The 13,803-nt window shown below is 33.9% G+C and overlaps 1 protein-coding gene across 5 annotated transcripts in view; it reads left to right on the top strand.

The window, feature by feature from the left end:
- LOC143223373 (adhesion G protein-coupled receptor L3-like) overlaps positions 1 to 13,803 on the top strand; it is a 121,049-nt gene that overhangs the window by 49,664 nt on the left and 57,582 nt on the right. For 2 of the 5 annotated variants that reach the window (XM_076451274.1, XM_076451276.1), the window contains exons 1-2: positions 1,124 to 1,651; positions 9,699 to 9,808. In XM_076451274.1, the coding sequence (XP_076307389.1) occupies positions 9,736 to 9,808 (73 nt within the window). In that variant the 5' untranslated portion in view covers positions 1,124 to 1,651; positions 9,699 to 9,735. Of the gene's footprint in view, positions 1 to 1,123; positions 1,652 to 9,698; positions 9,809 to 13,803 lie in introns of those variants that run through there. The other 3 variants (XM_076451277.1, XM_076451279.1, XM_076451275.1) reach the window with 2 other exon arrangements.

A 13,803-nucleotide genomic window follows, 5' to 3' on the forward strand; every position in this document is an offset into this window, starting at 1 on the left:
AACGAAGACATACTCTAACAATATATATATATATTGTATTAATATATTTTGTCGCATGCTTACGTAATGCGTGATGCAACTATGTATAGATTTTGTTTTTTACATTTCAGTCGTGCCTCAATGGTTGCACTTCTGAAAGCTATCATCTAGGGCCAGCCATTCAGAAACTTTTTCTGAATCCCAGGATTTTACTGGCTCGATTTCTAGGGTTCTAATTATTTAACTAATTTACATTCCATTTTGTATTAATTAAACGTAATTAAACTATCTGCATCCATTATATACCTTAAATGATTAAAAATAATGCAAACAGAGGCAACTAGAAGAACTTTAAGCTATAACTCATGATTGTTTGATTTTGATCATTTTTGTGTGTACTTCTGAATTTGTTACCATCAACCAGCAAGTGGGATTGTTTGATATCTATAGTGTAAGTCATTACACTTAAATACATTGTTTAATATCTATAGTGTAATTACACTTAAATACATTGTTTATTATCTAGAGTGTAAGTAATTACACTTAAATACATTGTTTATTATCTAGAGTGTAAGTAATTACGCTTAAATACACACAGCTTTCTACTAGCTTTCAATGAAGTTTAATCAAGAAACATTGTGTACTAAAATTATGTAATTTGTGTTAAATATCGCCATTATGAGAAGAAACATTCAGGGGATACGAAATCCAAAAATTCAAGGATTCTTTTCAATAAATTACAAAGTTAAGGAATCCCATTAGCAAAAGGAATGTCTGCATGGGAATTCCGACTACCGACACTTTCTCTGCTCAGTTTCTAATGTAAAGTATCGAAATGTGCTTATTTCTTACGCTATGGTATTCAATTCATTGTTACATTATTATATCATAGTCTGTTTAGCATATCTCCGAAGAAACCATACCGTTACAGGATTGTAAATATGTTTAGAAATTCTAAAGAAAGTTACGAAGTTTTCCTAAAGATGGGAAACAAAGAAATCGTGCAACTAAATCATTTCACCAACAGACCTTAAGAACTTTCCTGAATCAGGTGTTTTATTTATTTATATATTAATAAATCATGACGAGAATTCCCAGAAGTCTTCAGAAAAATTACTAGTTGAAAACTTTAATAATAAACAACCGTTCGTTTGTCCCTAAAGGAAACACAAGAAAGAGAACCAAAAACGTCAAATGGAGTCCTCGTCTCGTTTAAAGTAATTGAAGCTTCACTTGGGGGCGCTTTTAGCAGCGGCCTACACCTGCAGCCAATAGAAACATAGATATTGGCCTTAGGTTGTGATGAAAGTTAGATCGGTCGTCCCCGCGTGACGCTGTATAGTTTTCTAGTGACGACGCTGTAGAAAGGAGTGTTCGTTACGAGCTTTAGTTAACAAATCTGTATACAGACTAGTTGTCTGCCTAAGTTAAAGTTATTATAGACTGACAGTGAAGAACGTTCGACTTTCGATAAAACCAATTACTTGCCTGGAGACCTGTAATAGACATTTCTTGGAGGCTCCCACGTCTGAATAGTGAAGATATTCTGGTAACGTTCCACACTTGATAAGCGGTAATATGGTCCATTCAGACAAACGTTGAAGCTAACAGTTGAACTGCGTGGAATTTAAAGTCCTGATGTTCTGTTGAAAGACAGTAAATTGTGTGTTGGGTAAGTCACCTGATTAAATGACCTTTTCTTAATCAGTTTAAAAACTAACAACATACTATGACTCTTAGTAACATTCTAATATGTATATTCTATTTAGGTTTTCAAGTATGAGTCACAAACTGTTAAAAATATGTCATGACTGATAGATAATAAAGTCATATAGTACTAACAGTTCTGATTCATAAAAGCAGTTCAACGATTTTTAACCGCCTTATCTGAAATTAGCAAGGTCTTCTAGAAAGATATGTGGTCCGACATATATAGTGAAACTTTATCTTATATAACACAGAGATTACTAAACACTTCAGAATCACTATTATACTAGATCGACGCATGATTTATTCTTGAACAGAATCCTTGTTTTTTATAAAGCTTGTTACTAATTACAGAAATAATAAAACTGGTTAGCTGAATAGAAATTCACAGTTGTTATATTATGGAACGTACAGTTGGTTGTAAATTCTAAACTTACAGAAGTAAAACTTGCCCACCGAAACAAATAGCTAGCTTTATCTATATAGGTTAAAAACTGCTGGAACGTTATTACATGTTTTATTAATTTATATACAACGGATAATTTTCCAAACGTATAACTCTGAACCAGACATATAAACATTTCAGTTTTATGTAATTCATTTTCTAATAATGATAGTGTTCTCGAGTCTGAAATATGTACATGACTGTAACCAGTTATGGATTTCTAGCAAAAGCTTTTACACTTTTTTTGCGGAAATTACTTTGATACGTGCTGTTACTTTAACATCAAATATATTATAGTTTCACAAGTTCCCGTAAACGTTTCTATGTATACTTTGTTTCCCGGTGGGTCGGTCATTGGTAACTTGTACGGACCTACAACGCTACACTCTTATGTTCGATTCTCCGCAGAGGATGGAATATAGATAGCCCTTTGTGTAAGCTTTGCGCTGAACAAGTAACGTTAATTAACAGCGTTTTCTGCATTCTGTCTTGAACTTGTATTCATCTTAGACGTCCTGATGACTCGAAGACAAAACCTTTAAGACAGTTTAAAACGTCCACTTAACATATATTTTAATTTGGAAGCCTCATATTATGTTATGGTCGAGTTAAGCGTGAAAATTGCTTCATATATGCGCTGCGAGTGTTGAAATTGAGCAAAAAAATTTCGAATGTATAGCACTGTCTACAAGGATATATATGGCGTAAGAGCTAATACATCCTTATTTTAGATTTAACCAAATGCGTATGCCGATTTCTGAGTAAAACATGAAAAACTGAATGAAATCTGATTATAAATAAAAACACGAGAAAACAGGCACTGGAGAATGAAGGAATTACTGTATATACAACGGTTGCACGAGCTCCTGAAAGATACACATAATCTTTAAATTGAACTTGTTCCTGTTCGAATGCAATTAGTCACTCTACCCTAAAACTTCTAGTAATTGTTTCAGTATTTTGCTTTTAGGCTTAGCCACAGATTTACCTTTACCTCTGTCTGTCCTCATGCTTTAGGTTTTGGAGAATCGTTATTACGAGCGCAAATGTAATATTTAAAATAATGGTCAGTTTCGATTTACAACTATACTAGATGCTGTGGTAGACGTAAATAATTTGCAATAAATAAAACTACAAAAGGGTACAAAACAGACCATTTTCGGGTTTTGTAATTTCGTATAAGGAATGTACCGTTTAGAATATAATGCATGTTTTTCATAAATATTTAAAAAGGTCAGAACTATTCTAAAAGTGACATTTTAAGAATAATAAAATGTTTTTATTATACTTATTAAAACTATTCTAACGAATATTTCTAAAAGTTCATTAGTACCCGTCTTCGTTAAATTAATGTGCAGAAAACACGAAATTGTCAAAAATATCAAAACAGGTTCTGTTACAAACATCGAAATTTGCTTTAAACAGATATTTTTCTCATCTTGGGAAAATTTCTGAACACATCCATATAATTACCCGAGTGGCACAGCGGCATGTCTGCGGACTTACAACGGTAGAAACCAGGTGTCGATACTGGGGGTGGGCAATGCACAGATAGCAAACAAACAAACAAGTTTTTAATCATGTGATTTTAAGATTTTATACACAGTCCTGCTAAACGAATGACACTAGAACTATAAACACATCCATGTACACCTTATATTTGATTTTACCTCATTAACGGGCCCGGTATAGCCAGGGGGGTCAAGTCGCTCGACTCGTAATCTTAGGGTCGCGGGTTCGAATCCCCGTCGCACCAAACATGCTCGCCCTTTCAGTCGTGGTGGCGTTATAATGTGACGGTCAATCCCACTATTCGTTGGTGAAAGAGGAGCCCAATAGTTGGCGGTGGGTGGTGATGACTAGCTGCCTTCCCTCTGGTCTTACACTGCTAAATTAAGGACGGCTAGCGCGGATAGCCCTTGTGTAGCTTTGCGCAAAATAAAAAAAACAAAACAAAAAAACCTCGTGAACAAGTTATCAAAAATCACTAATTTATTATTATAAAACAAATTAAATGTTGTTTATTATTATAATTGCTTAACTTGCATTGGTATGAAAGTAGGTTTGTTTGTTTTGTTTTGTTTGGAATTTCGCACAAAGCTACTCGAGGGCTATCTGTGCTAGCCGTTCCTAATTTAGCAGTGTAAGACTAGAGGGAAGGCAGCTAGTCATCACCACCCACCGCCAACTCTTGGGCTACTCTTTTACCATCGAATAGTGGGATTGATCGTCACATTATACGCCCCCACGGCTGGGAAGGCGAGCATGTTTAGCGCGACGCGGGCACGAACCCGCGACCCTCGGATTACGAGTCGCACGCTTTACGCGCTTGGCCATGCCAGGCCCCATGAAAGTAGGACATGTAACATAATCGTGTAAAAAATATATAGCAATTTATATTTACGACCATATGAGAGGGTGGTGTTTCGAGTTTCTGCCATGATTTGGAAATCACTGTGTAAGAAAACACTCACCCTGTATTTTCGATTTTAGCGCTTGTGGAATATCTAAGGAGCATGCTTCAGCCAGTCGTGCTGTCGGTCCGGAATTGGAAATGTCTGGCACAGTGATGAATGCTCCATTGTACCTGCACATGACCGCAGCATAGGAAACAATGTAGAAGCAGAGGGGGGAGGACATAGAATGGGGTTTATATCATGGGTTCTCATGAAAGCTCAGTCAACGTGTATTCAGTGAAACAAGTTGCCAAATCTCGATTTGTTTTTTTGTGTCATTGCTTTTGCCACGTAGAAGATACAGTTGCAGGTTTAAAATGTTCAACAACGGTAGAATTTGTCGTAGCAGATGAACTGTTGTCATATTTGATTTTAAATCCTGCTGTTTTGTATAAGTTTACAAACCGAAAGACACGGAATCCAGTTGCAAGAGCTACGTGACACAAATTAGTCGTGTGCAATGGTTCCAGCACGAGTTCTTGGGCATTTGTACTGAGAGATATCACAGAAGGTACACGTATTTACGCAATCTGATATACATTTGTTTAAACCACATCAGCTAGGAGCCCTGTAATGGCATTACTGTTATCGTGTAATGGAGGTAATTAATTTGACCTTGTTTAAATACCGACATTCTACGGCGTACTACATCAGTTATTTTTAAGCTTTGAATAGAATATAGTTAATGTAATAGAGACTAGTCATGAATACACTGAAAACTTTGTTGTCCTAAGAAAGAGATTAGTCATTAATATATTTAAAACTTTGTTGTCCTAAAAAAGAGATTAGTCAGTAATATACCTACAACTTTGTTGCCCTAAGAAGGAGATTAGTCAGTAATATACTGAAAACTTTGTTGTCCTAAGAAAGAGATTAGTCAGTAATATACCTACAACTTTGTTGTCCTAAGAAGGAGATTAGTCAGTAGCAGAATACTACTGCTAATGACTACTGTTATTTTAACTGTATTTCTTGTTGTCCTAAGAAAGAGATTAGTCAGTAATATTCCGACAACTTTGTTGTCCTGTGAAAGAGATTAATTACATTGTCCTGTGAAAGAGATTAATTACATTAAACGAGATGTGTTTAAAAATAAGACTTGAACTAGTTCTATTGAATTCTACGAGTCCATGCTATGCACGGACATCAGTCAGAACTTAAGACACAACTATTATACAATGTTTAAAAATATAGCTACCCGTAACTTTTAGTTCGTATGTTAATTGTACTTATAGTATAAGTGATTGATACAATAGATAATTAGGTAAAACAAATGCAATTTCTGTAGATTTCGTTGCTATGAAATACAAAATTGAAATGACCGTAATAAACATTCTCACCAAAGGAATTCTAAATAACCTCTCTTTCAGTTGCGTCTCAGAATCTTAATTTTATCATGCTTTACCAAAGTTTCTTTTTTCAGTGTCGTATTATAATAACGCCATTTACTAGAAAGTTCCTGACACTTGCACGCTAGTGCACATTTATCAGTTTGTGAGAAACTTCCAACTGTTATTCTTGTGAATATATATATATAAATTCTATAACAGACGTTGTATAGCAAAGATGGTATATAGATTCAGTTGAAGATACCTACTTTCTTGTATTTAATTATTGTAACCTACGTACGACAAGAAATCAAACATCGTGGCTATAGAAACAAAAATATTATTATCATAACTTATTCGTAGCAAGAAGCCAAACACCATGGCAACAATGACGAAAATGTTATTGTTGTAACGTATAGCGCAACAAGAAACCAAACACCATGATTACAAGAAGGTGCTATTGTTGTATTTTACGGTACAGTCAAGAAGCCTAAGGTGTTTCTGGTGTGTTTAACTCTGCGACAAGAAACCGAACGTCATGATAACTAGAACAAAGGCCTTACAAACTATGTTCTAGTTGAAATGCTCTACTTTCTCTATTTTGAGAATTAAAAGAAATATATGTAAATTGATTTGAAAAAAAAGTTTTGTCATATTATAATCGATCCACCCGTGATCTACACTAGTCTTGAAACATCTAGAAAATAATACTATTTCTTTAAAAACTAATTTAGTTTCTCATTTTTAAACATTCTCATAATATTCTTTTACTGACACACTAAACTGATGAAATAATGAAAACTTGTTTATTTTTTAAACAGAAATAAAATATTTCAAAAAGGAGTAGTTCTTTAAAACCATATTGATATTTTAAATCTGAACGACACATGGACTGAATCAAATGTCGAGGCAGATCTAGCCTTAGTTTAAAACTGCTGATCAGTTAACAAAGCGAGACTACTCTTAATTTATTAATGGTGAGTGTTGCATCTTTAGAGTTCACACGGTTAAATGTGCAAAATATATTCAGCAGCATTTCACAGCTCGAACCTTGGATCTTTTCATCCACAGGTTGAAACGCTGACCATTAAACCATACTCAGCTCTCTTTAAGATAAATAGTAAGTATTCAAGTTATCCACATTGCACTGATTATTTTAACTGTATTATCTGTAAAATATTTGTTTATGAATACCTTATATATTTCCATGCTTCATAGAATAATTAGCGGTTAACGTAATTTATAAAATTCAAGGATAAATGCATCTCTTAATTATGACATACAGGTTATTCAACGTGGGTAAACAAGGAAATATTTCTACTCGTAATATCTCTCAACCAAATATAAATTGTAGCTTTTACGTACCGCCGTGTAGTGGTTGGGATGATTCATTATTTGCTATTATCTGTGACAGTGAGAATCTGTAAAATAACTGCAAAATATTATTTTGGCTTTACTGAATAAATTCATATATTTTAAATGCCTCCTTTAGGTGATTTATTTTAAACGCCACAATGTTATACGTAAGTTGAAAACAAACGCAGTGACACTTACTTTATCTTAAGTAAAGATTGGAAGTTTTATTGTCGATTGTTGTTTGCTTGGTAATCACTTAAGACGTACTTGTTTCTATCATATACTATACTTAATCGTTTATCCTTTTTTGGAATAAATTATTGCTAATACCAAAAGGTATCACTGGACGTCAGAAAATGTATCGTAATTCCGGTGGCCAATGATACTAAGCTTATGATACTTCTTTTCATTTCGTAACCCCATATAGAGCTAAAAAGTTAAGTTTGAAATAACCTTACTTAGAATATCAGAAGGTAATCGTAGAGACAACACCCAGACGGGTGAGGAACTGTAGGTGGCGACACTTTCCCAATTGGTGATTTTTTTAGTGTCATTTTCTACCTTTCTGTTTTGTAAAACTTTTTCTCCATGTTGTTCACATTAATACAACACATTAGTGCTTTATATCTAATCCATTATTTGACAAATTTCTGTGTGTGTATCCCTTTATAACTGGCGAATCACAAGATCGATTGTCACCAAATCTATTACGTTCTCTTAGGACCCTCAGTTTTCATGTTTTTCCTATGTGCTGTATAAGTGAGTCAGCTAATACACACATATCTATGTAAATCTGAAAGATTTCATTTTCGCACACCATATGGACTTTTCATAAAACCTACAATAGACATTTCACTATGTTTTTAAGTTTGCGGTTATCCTATACTTTAATAATGCATCATTTCTTCTTTTGTTTTTCTAACTATAGCTTTACATGAATTCCTGATTACCAATTAAGAAGTATATGTTTATCACGAGGCGGGACTAACTCCCCTGAATTCCTAAACTATGTCTGTCAGTGTCTCAACAATGCTGTGGTTTTAAAGATAGTGATTAGCCAGGAAGTCAGTGGGGATTCTTGTTCTCAAGGAAGTTACTGAAACCCGTTCTCGTTTTGCTGTGACTCTATTTTCGTTTTTGTTATCAAAGATGTAGGTTCTGAAAGATATCCACCGTTATAAACAAAGACGACCACATTATCCAGCTGTTCTTTCGGGTGGAGTCCAGCAGAGTCGGTTCCCCAGTGTCTATCAGTTGAAGGACACCCCTTCGTGTCCTTGATTGCCGCATTAACACGGGTCATTTTTCATGATGTCAAATTCTGTGTCGCAGATGGTTGGGAGGACAAGCCAGGAAAATCGTTTGTTTATTATCAGATTTCTTTCAAAGACTCATTGCTCATTAGGACTCAGGTCCGCTCGGGATTGGCATTATAATGGAGATCATGTATAGTGTGTTGACAGAATCTCTGATCCAGCGTGAGCCACCCAATTTAACTCTCAAGAAATTATATTAGTTTCTTACTGATGATACAACACACTACTAGAACATAAACAACACACAGGTTCATTAGTTCACTCTGTATTGACAGATGTTCAGTGGCGCTGGTTTAACGAGTGACTACGAAACAAAAAATATTGATGGCTCGCAGAAGATTGACTTTGTGAGCAGATGTTTAAAAATCGACTCATAGACCGTTGATGAATATTGATCAATTTTGCCTTTTCACAGTCTAAAGTTTTTTTTTGTTGTTGTTGGCTCATAATGTCAGGTTTTCTTTTAAATTTCATGACAAAGTACTCCTAAGGGGATGTGTATCACAATCATTAAGTACTACACAATTCTGTTGTTACTCGGTCCGTTTTAATTAATCAATTAAGATACAGCTATCAGTTTTTGTCTCTATTTTTGACACCTTGCTTGTTTAATTTACTAAAGTTTTTTACTTCGAATGTTGAAAGGTCTGACAAAAACAAAAGAGAAAATACAATTCATGTTTAAAGTTTGTCATCCCGTGATATTTTATGAGAAAATTATTAAATACTGCAGTGTTCTTAATAAGAAATGTGGATTCTTTATCGAGCCACCCTATTTACATTTCTGTCAAATAGATTCTGAGGGGAAACGTGTCACGTGACCACTTCAGAATGAAAAAGGAAAATTGAAATTCTCCTTCCTTATGACTGTCTTTTTCGCATAATACAACTGATGCAAAGAGTTGTTTTTGACAAATAGACAAAGGAATAAAAAACGTGACTATTTGAGTAAATCAATCATTTCTAAACAGTTTCGAAATTTGTAAATTTCACGAATAAAAAAAACGTTTTGCATTTTTAACAGATACCATAATTTTGTTGACTCTTTTCAGAATATAACTAAAATCATTGTTAATTTCTTGTTTCCATAAACATATTTTCTTTCTTGCAGACAATATTTTCGCCTCGTGTACCAAAATAGTAACAGAATGGACTTTTCTTTGCTGATATTTGTTCTCTGCTTTATCGCCACGTGTTCGGCCAGAAGGGGAAGAAAACCAGGTTGGTATAATTTCTTTATTTAGTTCCTTGCAATTATTAGTTATCGTGGAATAGCTCGTTTGAGAAATTACAAGCTGTTAAGGTATTACTTTCAATACTGTATTCAGTTAAAGTTATTAATAGTTGGTACTAGCAGCATTACATTTTAATTTGTAATGTGTTTTACCGTAATGGAACTGGAATTTTTTTCACCCTGAATGGTACGTTATGCAGCATATAAGCCAAACGACCAAGTCAGTATTCATTCCCTAGGCCTTAATTGTAACTGTCCCTAATTTTGGACTACTAAGAAGAGAAATGGTAACGAATCATCAGCACCCGCCACCCAGCGATGCTGTCTGTCATTATGAACCAAATAACGAGATTGGCACTGACTGTCACATTTATAGCACACAAACAGCTTGCACTGCAAATCGTTTTTAGAGCCATTAAGGTTTGAACCTTTATATCACTACCCGCATTCCGGTATGCTAATTACTAGGTTACCACTGGCCCTTTAGTTCAAGATCATAGATTTAAAACAAATTAATTTTGTTTAATTAACGCAGTAACCATCAGTCAGTTAAATGTGAACGCGTATTGAGGAGATATTTGGAAACAGTATCTTGAATACAATTAGTATTTTTCATTTATCGTTTTCTTTGAGACTGAACTGTGGGAAAGCTTTAACACACATTGCTGTATAATTGTCCAGTTTCACACTTCATTAACTAATTTTCGTTCACCTGACCAACTCTCGTTTCGATTTAATCTTCATATTACAGACTTATACCCGTTCAGTACGCTGGTGTTCATACATTTTATCATATTCAATAATTTTACGTTTTTGCTTATTACAACACACATTGAAAGAACTGATCAAAACGTCTGGTGAAATAACCCATTTTTTAAAGGAAAATACGTATACGTTCTCAGCAACGAATAATTAATTATAAAACTGTAGCATTTTTTGTCTGGCTCGCATGTTATTCGTGCTCCTGTAAGCAACGAAATTGTGTTATTATAAACAATTTTGTACTTAATTAATTTGATAAAATGTATATCAAAGTAGTCCAAGTCCACTACCGGTAATTTTAGGGTTAACATATAAATTATATTTCAGTCACGTTAACTGTATCTTACGCTGTTATCGTAAAGGTAAACTCAGAAGTCGTTCACTTTATAGGTTTACGACCGTATTTTTTTATATTAGACCTATTTATACCGTGAAATACCAATCTCCTCTATTAAGAATTCAATTCAATTTCCTCTATTTTGCTATTGACGGTAGAATTACGTATTTAAACAATAGAGCTGCTCACAACCTAACTGATAATGTCGATAATTTGATTCCAAGGTAAATGTTAAACTTTGATTTGCATTATTTTTTAAGTCTTAACAATCAATACCAAGATCTCATTAAGTTGCTGAAGAAAAATTAAAGGGTAATTCTACTGTCATCTTAACACCTGCGATATTACTTTGTAGACACGCAACAAAGACATCTGGGTGAAGAAAACACAGCGGTAATATATATATATATACTTACTAGACTCTTGTATTGAATATTTCTGTTTTATACTTTGTTTATATTAAATATTTGTAAAAGGTCTCCATTTTACGTATTTCGTAGTCTGATACTTTATCATACTCGCCAATTCTTATGTTTCTTTGAAACACAATGCACACTTATATAGCAGTGAGTAGAAAGGAAGGAAAATAGGGTTTTACTGTCGAGACAGTCGTGTGTTATCGAGGTAGTAAATGTTGCAAAATGTAGACAGCAACATGGTAATTCATAAGATATTGTTGGAATACCTGGATAGTCGTAGCAATTGAAATAAACTTGGTAGAAACATAACATATATAATTTGTCCAAAGTCTTCAACTTTAATGAAAAATAAAGGTTAATTTGATAGCCAAAACGATAGTCTTGCGATTAGGAAAATGACAGACGACGAACCACTCTTGTAATATTTTTAAAGGAATCTATGCGAGTTGAAACTATGCAAAGTACCTGTATTTGGGAGACTAGCTCAGGTGGATAGGTTATATTTATTTCCAGCTGCTTATGGTGTTATTCAAGCTTCGTTTATTGACTAATTATATAAAGTCTCGCTTGTTTGTTGGAATTATTTCCATTCTGCCCTTTAATTAGTTATTAATTTGTAGACCCAACATCCCATACTTTTTCATTAAATTTTAAACCTTCAAGGTTGTTTCTGTTACTTTTTCCAGTCTTAAACAATTTTTAGTTTCAATTTTTCCTTAAAATTACAAAATATGCGTGTGTTTTAGTTTTACTATCAAACACTAGGACGTGGTATATTTGTAAACAAACGGTTAGAGTTTAGTTGTCAATACCTGTTTCTTGCAACAAGAAAGTAATTATTAAAGCCGGTTTCGATGACATCAGATTTCTAGCAACCTAAACAATTCGGGCATTTTGTTATGAAATCAAAACTTTTTAAAGCATTATTCATATTTTATTTTTAGTAACAATGAAGTCTGTTTGTAATTTGCGTAGAAAAGGCTGATTGTTATTGATACACATCTCTATACATTTGGGGTCAAATCAGTGTTTTTATTACAATAATACATCTTCAAATACAAGATTTCTAGAATTATACAATCGTAGAAACCTTACTTTATCAGACCACTTGTCTTAGATATAACACTGGTTCGCCCATTATCAAGTACAGCTTGTATTCGGTCAAGAGATATATTAACACTGTAACTTGTGTACGTTTTTTGCTTTAGTTTAGTTAGAGCTAAACTGTACCGTACTTAACACCATTAATAAACTTATAGTGCTATTATACAACCTAACGTTAGGCCTTTTTAAAAAAAAAACTGATACATTTTTGATGTATTGTTGTATAAAGTGTTATTTACATCCTTTGAAATTAAGTGCGCGTGCCTTTCAGGACAGACAAAAACTGAGCATTAGTTTCATATATATATATTTATGTATTCCTAGTGTGTCTGCTTTATAGTTTTTGGTTTGTTTTGAATTTCGCGCAAAACTACACGAGAGCTATCCGCGCTAGCCGTCCCTAATTTAGCAGTGTAAGACCAGAGGGAAGGCAACTAGTCATCACCACCCACCGACAACTCTTGGGCAACTCTTTTACCAACGAATAGTGGGACTGGTCGTAACATTATAACGCTTCCACGGTTGAAAGGGCGAGTATGTTTGGTGCGATGGGGATTCCAACCTGCGATCCTCAGATTACGAGTCGAGTGTCCTTAACCACCTGGCCATGCCAGGGCTATAATTCTTGGAATGACCTTAATTTGTTAAGTAAAGTTAGTCAGTTATGACTGTTTTTTTACGTCATAAATTTTAATTTTAAATTACATCACTCACGAGGTAAACTTTTATAATAATACAAGTTTCTTTATCTTCATAACCGATCAGTTGTATGCAGCAAAGCAACTTTAGCCAATCTTTGTCTAGCGTTCTAAAAACACAACGGAGAAAGATTCCAATTAAAAAAAAAATACCATGCGATACAAGGCATAAAATACCCTCTTCCAAGCCTGCGGATGACTTTAAAGTAATTATGGATTTGTGCCAATCCAAATGAAGTCTTATTAGTACTCATTAAGTAACTTGGCGGGACATCCTGTACTGCTCGTATTTTTCTTTTCGGTAATGGAAATACTTTTTATTCTTTGTCAGTCACTTGTCACCACGAGTTCTGTGGCAAACAGCTAAATGACTACGGTAATTTTCTCATTTATTCTTTTTTATTATTTATTTTTATAAATAGAAGCATACGAATCTGAGACTAAGTGGTTAACATGTTTCATGTATTGTTATATTTTTAGTACATGTTATGGATCAGAATAATGTTGTTTTTCTTAGTTCGATAATGTTATGTTCTTGTCCAAAGTAAACGCATCTCAACCGTAATATATATATATATATATATATATATATATATATATATATATATTGAAAGCGGGAACAATATAAAGCTCTTACGTTTGAATTGTAAAAATAATTGGAA

The sequence above is a fragment of the Tachypleus tridentatus genome, chromosome 8, assembly GCF_004210375.1.
Source record: "Tachypleus tridentatus isolate NWPU-2018 chromosome 8, ASM421037v1, whole genome shotgun sequence".
In the NCBI taxonomy this organism is placed as follows: Eukaryota; Metazoa; Arthropoda; class Merostomata; order Xiphosura; family Limulidae; genus Tachypleus; species Tachypleus tridentatus.